The sequence below is a fragment of the Lithobates pipiens genome, unplaced genomic scaffold, assembly GCF_037356315.1.
Source record: "Lithobates pipiens isolate NorthernLeopardFrog02 unplaced genomic scaffold, aLitPip1_a1.2 Scaffold_18, whole genome shotgun sequence".
Lineage (NCBI taxonomy): Eukaryota > Metazoa > Chordata > Amphibia > Anura > Ranidae > Lithobates > Lithobates pipiens.
The window spans coordinates 151,006,244-151,022,350 of NW_027507758.1; the positions used below are offsets into that span (position 1 = coordinate 151,006,244).

The 16,107-nt window shown below is 43.7% G+C and overlaps 1 protein-coding gene across 1 annotated transcript in view; it reads left to right on the forward strand.

Moving 5' to 3' along the window:
* SYNJ2 (synaptojanin 2) overlaps window positions 1-16,107 on the forward strand; it is a 203,928-nt gene that overhangs the window by 82,287 nt on the left and 105,534 nt on the right. The window contains exon 5 of the mRNA XM_077486270.1: window positions 9,801-9,887. Within this exon, the coding sequence (XP_077342396.1) occupies window positions 9,801-9,887 (87 nt within the window). The remainder of the gene's footprint in view (window positions 1-9,800; window positions 9,888-16,107) is intronic.

Here is a 16,107-nt window from a genome sequence, read left to right on the forward strand (position 1 = left end):
AGACATTTCAGGTTTCAGCAAATAGCTGACAAATTGTCTGCTCAGATACCTTGGTAGTGGTGGAGGAAAAAGAAAATAACTGAGATAGTGTCAAAAGTCACATCGTTTTTTTCTAAGAAACATGCTGCAAAGTTTGTACTTGCAAAAAGGATTAGAAAGATTGTTGAAAGTATGAGCACATGTTAGAGTCTCAGAAAAAGCATATATTGCAAAGAGTAAATAGGGCGTAAGTGTTCAGCCTCTAAACATTGTAATCATTTTTTGGTGATCTCCTACCTAAATACATTGCAGCAGATTTACTAAAGAGGTAGCAGTTGTTCACATCACAAAGTGAATAAGATGAAGCTGTTTTCACTTTAATCAGCCAATCATTTGCGAGCAAAAAAACTGTTATTTTATAATGTGCATTGCATACTTAGTTACATAGTAAGGTTGAATAAAGACACCAGTCCAACCTGATTGAGTGTGTGTGCATGTCTACAATTGTCCATATCCCTGTACATTGCTTCTCAATAAGATACACATCTATTACCGTATATACTCGAGTATAAGCCGAGATTTTCAGCCCCTTTTTTTAGGCTGAAAGTGCCCCCCTCGGCTTATACTCGAGTCACCGCCGTCTGCCTACCCGATCAGCGTGTCGTGCAGACAGACGGCGGCCATTCCACTATTCAAAAGCCGCGCCTCCCTGTCTGTGATAGGCGGAACACTCAATTTCCCAGCAGTCAGTGGTCCACCTATAACGGACATCCGCTCATCCTCATACTACGGACGAGGATGAGAAGATGTCCGTGATAGGCGGACCACTGCCTGCTGGGAAATTGAGTGTTCCGCCTATCACAGACGGAGGCGCGGCTTTTGAACAGTGGAATGGCCGCCGTCTGTCACAGACGAGGAGGAGAGGTGCGGCTTTTGAATGGCATGGCCGCCGTATGTTTTTTATTCATGCAGATTGGTGCAAAATGGCACACAGAGGCTGCAGATTGGCACACGGAGGCATGCATAGGACACAGGTAGGCTGCAATGGTCACAGGGATGGACACAGGGAGTTATACAGCTGCAGATGGGCATTGTTGACCCTCTTTTCCACTCTTTTAAGCTGTAACAGTAGCTGCTGCATGTCTCACCCTCGGCTTATACACGAGTCAATAAGTTTTCCCAGTTTTTTTGTGGTAAATTAGGGGCCTCGGCTTATATTCGAGTCGACCTATACTCGAGTATATACGGTATATTATTATTTATTTAAGGTACCCGTATAGCGCTATCAATTTTACACAGTGCTCCACACATACATTGCACACTCACATCGGCCCCTACCCTCAAGGAGCCCACAATTCAAGGTCCCCAACTCACATTCATATATTAGGTCCAATTTTGGGCAGAAGCCAATTAACCTACCAGCATGTCTTTGGAGTGTTGGAAGAAACCGCAGTACCCAGAGGAAACCCACGCAGGCACAGGGAGAACATGGAAACTCTAGGCAGGTATGTGTGTCGTAGTTGGGATTTGAACCAGCAACCCATTTTACTGCTAGGCGAGAGTGCTACCCACTACACCACTGTGCCGTATATTATTCTTCACACCCGCTTTTTATAGTGTTCACTTTGCTATTTGGACATCCGGTACTCTATTAGGCTGCATTCACACCTGAGCTTTTTCAGCTCGTAAAACGCTCATCTCAAAAGTTCCAAAACACCCAACAAGCAAAATCCCATTCATGGTGCATGAAGATGAATAGAAAACTGGTATGTGATAAATATGTAGTGTAGACCAGTGGTCATCAACCCTGTCCTCGGGGCCCACTAACAGGCCAGGATTGCAAGATAACTAAAATACATCACAGGTGATATCATTTACTGCTCAGTGATTGCAGTATTCTAGTCTGCATCTCCCCAAGGTAATATTTAAAACCTGGCCTGTTAGTGGGCCCTGAGGACAGGGTTGATGACCACTGGTGTAGACCTCTTCTTCTAAAAAATACTAGTTGCCAGACTGTTAGGCTGATTGTTTGGTTGCGATACTTTTTGAATCACTGATCCCGAACATGTGTAATGCCTGGTACATAGGATGAGATTATCGGACGAATTATCATCTGTTTTTTTTTTTTTTTTTTTGAATGCTCATCTCTTATAGAAAATGAAGTTACTAAAGTCACGTAAATTTTCATACAACAGAATAAAAATTTGGAAGTGGTGTAATGTGTTGTAGTGTATTTGAATTGTATTTTCGAATGACAACTGTACTGATTAAATGCAAATGGTTAGATCTGATGTGGTACAAGAAATTTTCATGCATGTCCCATCGGATAAGATCGAATGAACTGTCGGGATCGGCTCTCAAAAGCTGTGTACTAATGATCAGATCATTGTACGATCAATTTGAAAGTGAAACGATTTTCTGATCTTCTTTCTGATTTTCTGACCCTTTCATAAAATAGAATGGTGCATGACGATGAACAGAAAATTGGTACGTGATAAATACACTGCTCCAAAAAATTAAAGGAACACTTTTTATTCAGAGTAAAGCATTAAGTCAAATTCAACTCCTGGGATATTGATCTGGTCAGTTTAAGTGGCAGAGGGGGTTGTTAATCAGTTTCAGCTGCTTTAGTGTTAATGAAATTAACAACAGGTGCACTAGATGGGCAATAATGAGATGGCCTCCAAAACCAGAATGGTTTTGCAGGTGAAGACCACTGGCATTTTTTCCCATTTTCAAATTTCAGAATTTTTAAAGCGTGTCTGAGCTGCCAGAAAAAGGGGATAGAGAGATGAAGTTACACACTGCAGAGCTCAGTGAGGAGAGCTCTGAGAGCTAATTAGAGGAAAGGGACACACCCCCTCCACACAGCTCACAGGAACAGAACTGAGGCTGTTAATCAGCTGGAGCTCCCTCCCCTGTAACCATTTTTTTCTTGGTGTCAGGAAAACTTGTCAGTGATTCATGCTGATAGCAGTGGAACAAAGCATCAGACAGAAATGACACTTAGTGCTCCTAATTGAGACAAGTACACACCATAGAGGGATATGCTTTGTTCATATTTCATGTCTGAGGTTTACAGCTACTTTAGGTTAATGACCATGGCCCAACTGCTAAAACTAAACTTTATAAGTGCATTTTCACATCAATATATTTCTATAAGCGTCTTTCAGGACAGCCCATGAGACCTAGGGCTCCTCCTACCTGCACAGGAAACCATATAACCCCCACCAGATAAAAGGGCAGTCCTCCAGGCCCCATGTCAGTATTTGTGTTTCCTCCAGATGGGAGAATTGGTTTCCCTAGGTCTCATGAGCAGGGCTCCTATGGTGTTTTGGGGGTGGTATTCCTACCTTCTCCTTGTCTCGGAGCAGCACATTCACCAGGGGTGTAAGTTTGTGGCTGCTGTCCCTGTTATCAGTGCATGGGGAATGGCAGCACCGCGGTGTATGTCGGAGCTTCGGTCCGCAAGCCGCATGGTGGCAGTCTGCTGTTCTCTCCCTGTTAAACAGCATGACTGGAGTGTGCAGGGGAAGATAGAAAGCCACGCGTGTGAAGGGGCGTGGAACTTATGCGTTCCTAGCTGGCCTGCAGGATGTAACCGACGGGCTCACTTCCGGGGATTGGGATGTCATCAGTGGGCGCCGGAGACGTTCGTTCCTGTCTCTAAAATCAGCATGAACAGGGACGCTGGGAGGCTGTTTTTTAAAACAGTGAAACCCAACAGAGGCAGCGGACCACTACAGGGGCGGGATGGACTCCTCTGCGATACCTGCACAGGCAGTGGAAGCAGGCCTTAACACCAGCACTTCACAGGTAAGCCTGAAGTGTATTTTGCTTGCTTGCACATCTTGTGAGTGTTTTCCCCCTTGTAACCAGTAGGGACTAGGTAAAGGGGGCACATTTTCCTTCACTCCTGCATGGAGTGTTATGGAGTGTATGAAAATGTATTGGGGTCATTTGTTCTCTTGCATGCCAAGACTCAGGATAAGGCCCAAGCGCAGCCACCAAAAAAGGAAATTTTTTTTTTTTTTTTGATTTTTTTGCAGACGCAAATTGAGCTCCTCATGGAGCAAAGCAGTTTGCCACACGTGTATAAACAGCCTAGTTAAGGATGAACCGGTAGTTTCCTGTCAGAAAATGCTGACTTCTGTTAGAGATGAGCTTACGTCCATGTTTAGCTCATTTAAAATTCGAATTGACAAAATTCAGATTCCCTCAGAGGGTCCTTCTCCAGTTAGGACTTCACCCGGTCCTAGCCCACCCCAGCAGAGTGCGGAGATTGAAGACTCTGAGGCTGAAGCTGGATCTGCCCAATCTTCTTCAGAAGAATCAGGGTCAGGTACAAGGCCCAGGGATAAAGAATCCGCAAGGGGCTTGAGGTATAAGTTATCATTGGAAGATATAGATGACTTATTAAAGGCTATCTATATGACACTTAATATAGAAGGTTGAGGGCTTTTCTCCCACAATGGGCAGTAGTCACCTCAAGTCCATTCATCCTGGACCTAGTGACTAATGGGTACAGACTGGAATTTTCTTTCCAGCCACTAGAGCGATTATTGGTCACCTTCCCTCCCCAAAATGGGGTAAAAGCATGGGCCTTGGGTCTACAAATTAGAGACTTGTTAGATCAAAAGGTCCTGATCCCGGTTCCCCGGTCGGATCAGGGCAAGGGATTTTATCCCCATATATTTGTCATCAGAAAGCCGTCAGGAAAATATGGGCGTTCGATCAGATACAAGCACTTTCGTATGGAGATGGTGTTCTCAATCAAAAACCTGCTTTACCCAAACTGCTTCATGGCCACTTTGGATTTGAGGGATGCCTATCTGCACATCCCTATCTGTCCAGCCTTCCAAAAATTCTTGAGACTAGTGGTCAAGATGGGAACAGAGATTTGGCACTTTCAATTTCAAGCCTTCCCCTTCGATCTGTTCTATACTTTTATACAAAAGTGTTGGGGGAGGTACTGGCTCCTCTAAGGTTAAAGGCTATAACTATTATCCCTTACCTGAATGACCTGCTAGTGGTGGCGGAGTCATACCAAAAGTTGTAAGCGGATCTCCACACTGTGAAGGACTTTCTTCAATCTCTAGTCTTCCTTAATATTGGCCCAGAAAGTGAAATCTGGGGTACGAATTTTGCTCAGTAGACCAAAAAGTTTTTCTCCCGCAGGAAAAGGTCTCAAAAATGATGGAAACAATGTCAGCTTTACAGACCAATCAGTCAGTCTCACTGAGAGAGGTTTCAAGAGCAGTGGGTCTGATGACCTCTTGCTTTCCCGCAGTGCCATGGGCAAGATTTCATCAATGCCCATTACAGCTGTTTCTACTAAGGAACTGGTACGGAGACGCAAGTTCACTGGAATCAAGGGCCTTGTTACCCTCCACGGTAAAAAGAAGCTTGTGGTGGTGGAGGACACACCTGTACCTAACAAGAGGTCTACCATGGTCCAATCACAATGGGTGCAAGTTCCTCGGGATGGGGAGCCCACCTCAGCAACACAATGGCACAGGGAGAATGGTCCTCAAAGGAAGCAAGAGTTTAATCGAATCAGAGAGAGCTTCTCGTGGTTCAGAGAGCCTTGCAGGCATTTCAGACAGAAATCGGGAATCACAATCTCCAGATTCTATCCGACAATATTGCTACGGTTGCGTACCTCAACAAACGGGGAGGTATGAGGCGTTGAATACTTCAGTCTGTCACCCAGGAGATTTTATCATGGGCAGAAGGGAATCTAGCTCACTTTATATAGGAACCCTGATCGGAACAGATGGACCTCCTCTAGAGCGAGGTCATAAACGCAGGCAGATTAAGCCCTTTGCGGGGACTGGTAAGTATTCGATACCTCCTGGATCCTCTGAGTATGGACAGGAGCCACTCAGCAGGGTATAGCAGGAACAGACCAACAGGTGCTCCAATCTGGGGGGATACACTCCGACCCAAAGCCAAAAGTGTACTCTCCATGTGTTCAGATCAGGAGAAATCTGAACACGTCTGATCTAAAAATCTAGTTTTTTAGATCTTTAGAAAAACAGACGCCTTGTTTGTCCTCTTTTCAGGAGCACACAAGGGAAAGGATGAATCTAAATCCACCTTGGATAGATGGATAAAGCATGCTTTTTCTGAAGCTTACAAAATTAGGGAAGTCCCTCTGCCTTTTGTCACTGCACACTCAACAAGAGCCTTGTCTGCGTCTTGGGCTGAGAGGGCTGGAGCCTCACCGGAACAAATTTGCTGGGCTGCCACATGGTCCAGTTTTTTGACCTTCATTAATTATTATCACCTGGATCTCCTATTTACTCAGGAGCAGGTGTTTGGTCGTAAAATCCTTCAGGCAGTTGCCCCTCCCTAGACTGGTAAGTTCTGGCTCATCGTCTCATGGGCTGTCCTGGAAGACGCTTAGAGAAAAGCTGAGTTAGACTTACTGGTAACTCCTTTTCTGAGAGTCTTCCAGGACAGCCGGATTCCCACCCGGTTTTGTCTTGAACTTATGTGTAGTCTGTAGTATGCATATGTTTTACAGGGACGTCCTACAGTTCTCGAGAATACTGACATGGGGCCTGGGGGACCGCCCTTTTATCAGGTAGAGGTTAATGTGTTTCCTGTCCTGGTAGGAGGAGCCCTAGGTCTCATGGGCTGTCCTGGAAGACTCTCAGAAAAGGATTTACCGATAAGTCTAACTCGGCTCTGCCATCGCATACCAGAGGCAAAAATTGTGTGGATGCTGTAACGACCTATGACTATTCATCCTTATTTTTGCACAAAATCAAACTTTCAGGACTCCATCCAAAAGTTACACATGCCTTTAAGTCCTGTGGGGCTCTGAAACATTGCAGTATGGTATGATTATATTAAAGTAATAATGCAGGAAAGTTCTGCAGAAATAAGGTATGCTGATGATATAATTTTCAAAGTATATCGGGAGCAATTAGTAGTACGAACCCAAGCCTTTATATCCCTTTATACAGTAAACACTGAACTCCAGGCACACAGCATACATCAAATACATACAGTATATGGGTGCTTTGTTTTTTTTTTTCCTCAATCCAGTTTGTGATATTTGCACAGCCCTGCCATAAATCACTGCCTTATCTGACACAGTGGGAGAGTAGTCATTTTTCTGCACAAGTTTAAAAAAAAAAAAAAAAAAAAAAAATCTTGTTGGCACATCAGCACAACTCATTGGCTCCTTGTGCTGCTCTCACTCAGTCTTTAAGTTTTGCTGTACAGCGCATTTGGAAAGCTTGATCCAGATCAATTCAGATACATTAAACTTTAAAAATACATTTACGTATTTCTTCATTAATATAAAGCTGCAGTTATTTGTCTTTTTTTATCTGCTTGGAGTTCTGCTTAAAAAAAAAAAGTTATATTTTCAAATAACTAAATTGGATAGAGTGGATGGAGATTAGAACACCTGTTGGATTTTTATTGTTGTCTGTGTTAGGGATATTGACCCTCTCTATTTTCATGTTTACCATTATCACTGAAAATGAAAGAAAATCCCAAATTTTGGGTTGTCCTAAGAGCAGTAATAGTGGGGAAATCTTCCAATATGGAAACTAGTTCTGGTGACAACCAAGGATTCTCTCACTTTGGAGGATTTCCTCTCACTTCCTGTTTTGGCCGGAAAACAGGAAGTAAAGAAGAATCTCCCCAATCTGGGCTTTCGTTCATAGTTGGTCTTTCAATCCTGTGTTTTAATGTATATGTCTTGGTTTTATCCAATGCTTTGTATTGTGCTTTTCACTATGAGTTGTCTATTTATGTAATAATAAAAATCCAATTATTTTTCTATATTCTCTCTGTCTGTGATCCAAAGTCCCACTTTTCTGAGGAAATTGGTCTTACTACATGTATAAGGAGATGGGATCAACAGACAGTATTTTATCGGCTAACAAATGCAAATTCCTTTTTTACGTCTGTTCATAACATGTTACATGTTACCCCTTGAATATGGGTGTAACATGTTATGAAAGGTTAGCTTGCTCTTTTAAGTACTAGAGGCAGTCATTTCATCCTCAACTTTCTATAAGCACCATACTAACGTGGCATACTTCTTCTCATGACATGCATATCATTGGTATAAGCCTCTGTTTATGTAATTAGCAATAAAGGTCTGCACACCACTATTAAAGTGGTTATAAAGCTTTGTTTAAAAAAAAAAAAATGCCTTTACTTCCCTGCTCCGTGTAATAGTTTTGTACAGAGCAACCCCAATCCTCTTCTTCTGAGGTCCCCGTCATTATTCCAGGCCCCTCCTCTTCATTGGGAGCCCCCAGGAAAAGCAGCTTTCCCTGGGGACACCCATGCGTGCTAGTTCCTAAGTCCTGCTGCTGTGTCCATTGACACAGACAACGAGACTAGACCCTGCCCCCCCTGCTCCCATGTCGCCAGGTTTTATTGACAGCATTTCGAACCAATCGCTCCTGCTACTATCAATCTGTCCAATGAGGAAACGCAGTGGCGGGAGCCGCTGCACTCGTGCACATTTCTGGATCAGATGGGCTCGGTTGAGGAAAAGGGGGGTGGGGTAGCTGCATCACAGAAGGTGCAAAGAATGCATTAAGGTGAACAACCTTAAAGTGGTTGTAAAGGCACAAGGTTTTTTTTTTATTATTGTAATGCATTCTATGCATTAAGGTAAAAAAAGCTGTGTGTTGTAGCCCCCCTCAGCCCGCCTAATACTGAGCCCCATCTCTATCCAGCGATGTACACGAGTGCCTCGGTCGTTCAGGACTCTCCCTCCTGATTGGCTGATACCAGGGCTTTTTTTCTCAGACAATAGGTGCAGGAACTCCCCCTTTCCAAGTCACCCCTTTTATCCATCCCTACCCACCTCCGAGCACCATCCCTTGGTTCCATCCTCTACCCACCTTCCAGTAGCGCCCCTTTTAGACAATACAGAACAAAGTATCATTTTGTGTTGCTAAGTAATTTGTATGGAATTTGATAATGATATCAAGAAAAGCAGTAAAATAGATCCTCTGCAGCCAGGAACAATAGATCCCCCTAACAGCAATGGAGCAACCCACAACAAACCCCCCCCCCCAGCAACAATAGACTCCCGGCAGCATCAACAGATCTCCGCACAGCCATCAACAATAGACCCCTCCCCCCCAACAGTAGATCTTTCAGCAACAACTGAGCCTTCAGAAATAAAAGACCCACCCCCAGCAACAATAGATCCCCCAGCAGTGAGCATCAATACCCTGCAGCACACCCCAGCACCCCTTACATATAGTCAGTCCAGCGGCCGCTCCATTGGCTCCTGCTGCTCTAGTAGTAGTGAAACAGGATCTGGAGCCAGAAGGGATGTCAGCAAAACAGCAAAGCAGGAAATCTTCTTTGGGATGTTGACCAGGGCGAAAGCAGAAATCCTCTGGACTGGGCGGCTTAAGTAGGCAGGACTGACGAGCAAGATATCATCAACAGCTGAGTAACTGTGGATAGAGATGGGATCTGGCAATTAGCTGACATCTGAGCGGCCAGCTCAGAGAAGGAAAGGCTGAGCCCAGCCCTGACACTTGCAGAACTACCCAGGGAGTTCCACGATAACTTATCCCCCCATATCCCCCCATGCAGCATCATCTGACCTCTCTCCTTTCTTAAGAAGTCGACATGTTTGTATATATAAATTTTTTGTTCTTATTAGTCCTCGCTGCCCTTCTGTAGCCTGATTGATGCAAAGCTGGGTAAAATCTTTTGGCTTTTTATCCTGCTGTACAATAAATGATCATACTTTACCTAGTTATGTCATCAGGTGTGGAACAGTTCAGTACAGCCATTGATAATTATTTTATTTCTCTTTATAGACAATATATGTAGATGATAATGATGTCTCATCCTTCGTTCAGATCAGGGGATCTGTCCCATTATTCTGGGAACAACCAGGACTACAGGTAAAATATGTCGCTATAATGTCTTAAAAATCACTTAAAGGTTTCATATCTTCATGACAAGAATTTTTTCAAGATATGTGATGTATTATGTAAAGGAGACATTTACCGAAATCATAATATTTGCCAAGTAAATCTTATACGTTTGTGGCAGAATAGAAAGCCTTATTAATAGCAAAGTAAAGGTTGGTCAAAAAAAATGAAATAGGTAATGTGTGAATTATGTTCCAGGAGGCACGTTGAGCTAGTATAATGGCCAATTGCATAATTGGGTACAATTGTTTTTATTGAGTAAAACAATGCCAAAATATAGGCCTGAAGAAAATAAGCAAAATGGTCCCACACAGGGGAACATAACATCTCATTTCACGTAATTACAAACAAATCACTTTTTCAAAATTTTTTAATTTTCAAAAACAAAACAAAAAAAAACACAATTTTTTACTTCCTGCTATAAAACATATCCAATAAAAAAATAAAATTATCAAATGTCTTCATAAATTTTGACCAAAATGTATTCTGCTACATGTCTGATAAAAAGTGTGAAAGTTCTAGCGTCTACAAACTATGGTTGTATACTGGATTTTTTTTTTTTTATATATACTACTAATGGCAGTGATCAGTGACTTGCAACGAGACTGAGGAGGGAAATCTGACACTAACTGACACTGGGGCAAACTGACTAACTGCCAACGACATCACCAATGGCATTAATACCGTGATCAATGATATTATACACTGTCACTGTACTAATGACACTGTCTGGTAAGGGGTTAAAGGAGATGTCTAGCCTAAGCTCATTTGGCTGGGCTTCTCCTATGGATTACAGGAGTGCTATTAGTTTTGCACTCCTGTGACCCGTTTTCAGCAGAGAGTGGACTGAATTCCGCTCTCTGCTGATGTCACAGAAATCAGTCCAGGCACTGCATCATCGTGACAATGGAAGTCAGGATCCACCAGGTGCCTGGACTGATACCCCACTCAGCCTCTCAGCAAGCTGCTGAGAACCTGAGACACGGCCGCTCCCCGCCCCTCCACAGCTCAGCACTCCAGTGCGCATGGAGGAGCGGAGAGGTGCTGATTGACAGTCAGCAGCTCTCTGCTCAAGGAGCTGTGAGAACCAAGCCATCGGCAATGTTCGATCGCTCGGTTCTTAGTGCAGAGGCGCCGGGGACAGATGCACCATCAGACCAATGCTGCATCCACCTAGGTGAGTATGATCCTGGGAAAAAACTGATTCCCATACTTGTCTTTTAACATCTAGTCCGATCAAGGAGTTAAATGTGTGCCTAACAATGTGTAATATGTCTAAAGTGTGCTGCTTTTAGGCATAGATCTCTAAGTTTCTCATTCCTGGTTTGCAGGGATGAGTATTGAGATTGTTCCATGCATGCAGCGCTCTGTGTTCAATGTCAACACAGAGCTCTGGGCTGTGATTGTACACAGCTGATCAGCAGGTCCCGGCCAGTGAATCATTGGCCAGGACTTGGTGACAGGCTCCCACTGTGTACAATCACAGCGGGTGCCAGCTGGGGGGCGGGGGCATGTACGTGCGTGCTTGATACCCGGATGTAGGCTGTGACGTACGGGTACATGGCTTTGACTGCAGCGGCTGCCTGTCTGCAGTTCATTTTGGACAGTCTTTAAGTGGTTAAAGGTCAGTTTTCTTCTCCCCTTTGGCATAATATCTATGCTAATAAATATAAGCCCCAATTCTTGCCTTGAATGTATGAAATATGTCCCATGATGTGAAAGCTGCTGGATTCCTCACTGTAGGACTTCCTTGCCCTCTACCTGCTGAAGAACTTCCCATGCTGTGGGGGTTAACAGCTTCAGGCCTCAGGGCTTGGCTGCACTAAAGATGATCTGACTTGGACATGCCCCCTCCTTCATTGAGAAAAGTTGTTTCTTTGATTACACTGCCTGTTCCATGACCTGTGAATGGAGGAGGGTTTTATCAGTCACAAGATTCTCTTACCCCATTTGCAGATCGTGTTACAGCCCAAGGTTCAAACTGCCTGCGACTTCAAATTGCAACTTCAGCACGATTTGCATGCCATTTCTGTAAAGGCGTTGTAAACCCTCAATATTTTTCACCTTAAGGCATTCTATGCCTTAAGGGGGAAAACCTCCTTTGGTGCAGCTGCCCCCCAGACCCCCCTTTAATTGCCTGAACCCGGTCTTTCCAGTAACGGGGCGAGCACACCAGCTCCAGCCCGTGTCTGGGGTTCTGACTGGATAGAGTGATAGCAGCGCAACCATTGGCTACTGTCAATCAGATCCAATAATTAGGAAGCCGGCGGGGCGGGGCCGAGTCCTGCTGTCTGTGTCAATAGATGCAGCAGCAGTATACGGGAGCACACCCGCACGAGTGCCCCGAAGGAGAACGGCTCTCCAACGAGGCACCCGAGGAGAGGAGGAGACATCAGCACCGCCGAGGACCCCCAAAAGAGGTGGATCTCTGTGCTAAACGAACTGCATGGAGAAGTTATGTATAACATGTTTGTTTAAAAAAAAAAAGAGAGACTTTAGATATCCTTTGACAGAAGTCAATGCAAGTCGTACCAAAGTCAGACTAAAGGTAGTGCAGGAACCTTTCTCTTAGTCAGAGCGACTCAAGTTGCACCGATTAGAACAGTTTCAATGCATAAAATGGGGTCCAACTGGGGTGCGACTTCTGATGCGACAAGTGCTCCACAGTCAGAGCAATTATCACATCAGTGTGAACCGTACCACAGGCAGCATAATCAGTGACATAACTTTTCCCAATGTAGAAGAGAGCAGGAGAGGGTGTGTACCCATCAGCACCAGAAGCTCAACAGAAAGAAGAGGACAGGGCAGCCTTGCAGTGAAGATTTCTAGACAATCCAGCAAAAGATAATGTAAATATGGAGCGTTAGGTAAATGGCTAGCGGAGTGTGGCCAGGATTAGTGGAGAAAAGATAAAAGGTTCAATAGTCCAGCAAGTTTCATAGTTAGTAAGGTTGAATAAAGACCCATCCAGTTCAACCTGAGTGAGTGTCTACCCCTATCCCTGTACATTGCACACTCACATTGGTTCCTACCCTCAAGGAGCCCACAATCCAAATTCCCCATTCATATACTAGAGCCAATTTTGGACAGAAGCCAATTAACCTACCTGCATGTCTTTGGAGTGTGGGAGGAAACCCATGCAGGCACAGGAAGAACATGCAAACTCCAGGCAGGTAGTGTCGTGGTTGGGATTCGAACCAGCGACCCTTTTTACTGCTAGGTGAGAGTGCTAACCACTACACCACTGTGCCGCCAAGTGTCCTTAGGAGAAAAGTCCATAGGCTACTGAAGCCAGACCTATGGGATAGGTTCTGACCAGTATTAGTGTCGGCAGCCAGCTGTTAGAGCAGAAGGACCGAAGCTGCCAGGACTGCTAATCACCCCTGTCCAGCTGGACAGAAGGGATTCCCGCGGATTTATTACACACTCATGCCTGCTTATTTCTACTTAAATTTGAATTGAATATGACCGAATAAACCTGATGCTTGTAACTTAAATGCTACACTCAGAGTGGCGCCGCTCCTTCTTCCTCTATCACAGAATCCAGTAGCCTGCACATCATGGGGCACACTTCATTGCAGATGAGTAATATAACTAAAGCTGTAGAGAATTTTTTTTTTATTGCTAAACATTAACTACAGAATAGTAAGAATAACACTACTCCTTCACACACCTACTATTCCAGTGTAATTTTCCTGTATAACTTTTGCTCTTTAAAGCGTAATTACACCTATCTGAGCAACACAAACCAAAACGCTATTTAATTTATTTTTAAGATTTAAAGCAAACTCCACCATCCATCCATGGCTCCATACTTTATGTTGTTGAGAAATCAATTTGACAAACACCACCTAGCATTTCTGGCTGTGGCCTTCTTAAATAGGGGCAGATGATTCATGTAGCATTTACTTTCCGGAATCCATCTGCCTTTTGCTCAGGCATGCAGGCAGGAAGGTGCGCTTAGCTGCAAAAACCACATTCTTCCCTCCTAAAGACTCCTGGGATGTGTAACATCATTTGTCTAGGTCAGAAACCGGGAAGTAACTTAAGAAATTTAAAAAAAGTTTACAAGTAAATATGATATACTTTCTTATCTGTTTACTAATGCTAGCAGAATAAGGATTTAAAATGTCTATACACTGAACAAATTTCCAGTCAGTGTGTGGGTTACCTGACTTGAAAGAAGTCGAATATTTAACCACTATTATTTAACCACTTGCCGACCACGCACTATAGTGTTACTACTACAGTGTGGGCCAGCTGCGCAGAATCACGTCGATATATATATCTATATATAGATATATATTTATACACACGTAATTTCCAGGCAAAATTTTTTTTTTTTTTTTTAAACAAGTAAATATATACTTTCCTATCTATTTACTAATACTAGCAGCATAAAGATTGCAAATAGTTAAGTTTGATATAGAGAGTGAAGTTCCGCTTTAAGCTGGGTTCACACTGCAGATCGCAGCGGCTCACAGCAGGGGGTCCAGTGTATCTTCATCATTTCAGCCCAAATTTTGTGCTTAATTTGGACCTGAAATGGACCAAAAGATGCACAGGGCTCCTGTGCAATTCGCACCGGAGCCGCTGCGGAGATGTGCGACTCGGCTCCATAGAGAGCCAGTCAGAGCCCCTTATTAAACCTCTCTGGTTTAATTTTCTCTATTATTATTAAGGCTTCAGGAACCCCAGTTATAATTAAGCTGAGTCGGTAACGTAATTAATATATTATTTCTATTTAAACTCTTAGGCCGCGTACACACGAGAGGATTGTCCGTCCAACTTAGTCCGCTGAAACGTGTTTCAGCGGACAGTCCGCTCGTGTGTGGGCTTCAGCGGACTTTTTCAGCGGACAGTCTGGCGGACTAAGTCTTTCGGAATTTCCGTAATACAGTCCGTCCAACTTTGGTTTCAGCGGACAGTCCGCTTGTGAGTAGGCTAGTTGGACGGACTAAGTATGGCGCATGCTCAGAAAGGATTTACACGGCCGAAGGTTGCATTGCAGTGTATTGGACGTTGTATTTCTAGTCCCGTCGTATGTGCTGTACACGTCATCGCGCAAGCTTTCAGCGGACTGTCTGTTCATCGTGTGTGGTCAAGTCCGTTCATTCAAAATTAGGACGGACTGTCTGTCGGATTGTCTGACGGACTTAGTTGGCCAGACAGTCCGCCCGTGTGTACGCAGCCTTAGTGTAGTGTTGAATTTCCCATTTCCATATCTGTTATAGTTGCATCTACAACTGTATAGTACAGGGTTTATGGCATTCCCCTGAACCAATTAGGGTTTATGGAGATGTGGTTTTTACTCACTAAAAAGATGTCTTTTTTTTTCAAGCTAGCTATGGGACCAGGCCAGGAAAACTTGAGTAGATAGTAAATATTTAATAGCAGACTGCTATATTGACCAATACTAAGGCTCCATGCACACTGGAGCTCAAACAGCAATTTTTTGGACTTTGGGCGTCTTTTTTAACAGCCTATAAAGTCCCCTCTGTTATCCTATATGTATAACAGCGGAGACTTTATCCTGTATGTTATCCTATGTGTCCATGCACACATGGATGTTTTTGAACTTTTATCAGCAGTGGAGTTTATGGGCTGTTTTCTGAATGCCTAAAAAATTGCGTTAAGGAGTCATTTTTCTGACCACAAAAAATGCCTAATGCTGATAAACGTCAAACGCTCAAAAACGCGGCTCACTAGCATTTAACGTTTTTGATCCAGTGAGAAAAAAAAATGTAAATAAAAAAGAAAGCTAAAAAATACTGATAAACGCTATTGCAAAAACGTTTAAAAAACGTTGAAAGATACTGGGGGTTATGGCACGCATTAATTTGGTTAAAATGATACTTTTACCAAAGATACTCTATCTCGTGTGGCATGCCCCCCTATATATACCACAAAAATTTTTCAAAACGATTGAGTCTATTCTTAACTCATTTATATGGGGACACAGCAGACATAAATTATCCTGGAAGCTCCTGAAAAACCCGGCAACGCTGGGAGGAGCTGCTCTTCCAGACTTTCAGGAGTACTACCTTGCCTCACAATTATCCCATTTTTATTATTTCGATAAAAGCGAACTACAACGATATCAGGCACTAATCTGTGGGCATCCTGACAATCCAGCCCACACCCCCCTTCAGGCAGTACTCAGGGCCCCCTTGACGGGTTGCTCCCCCCG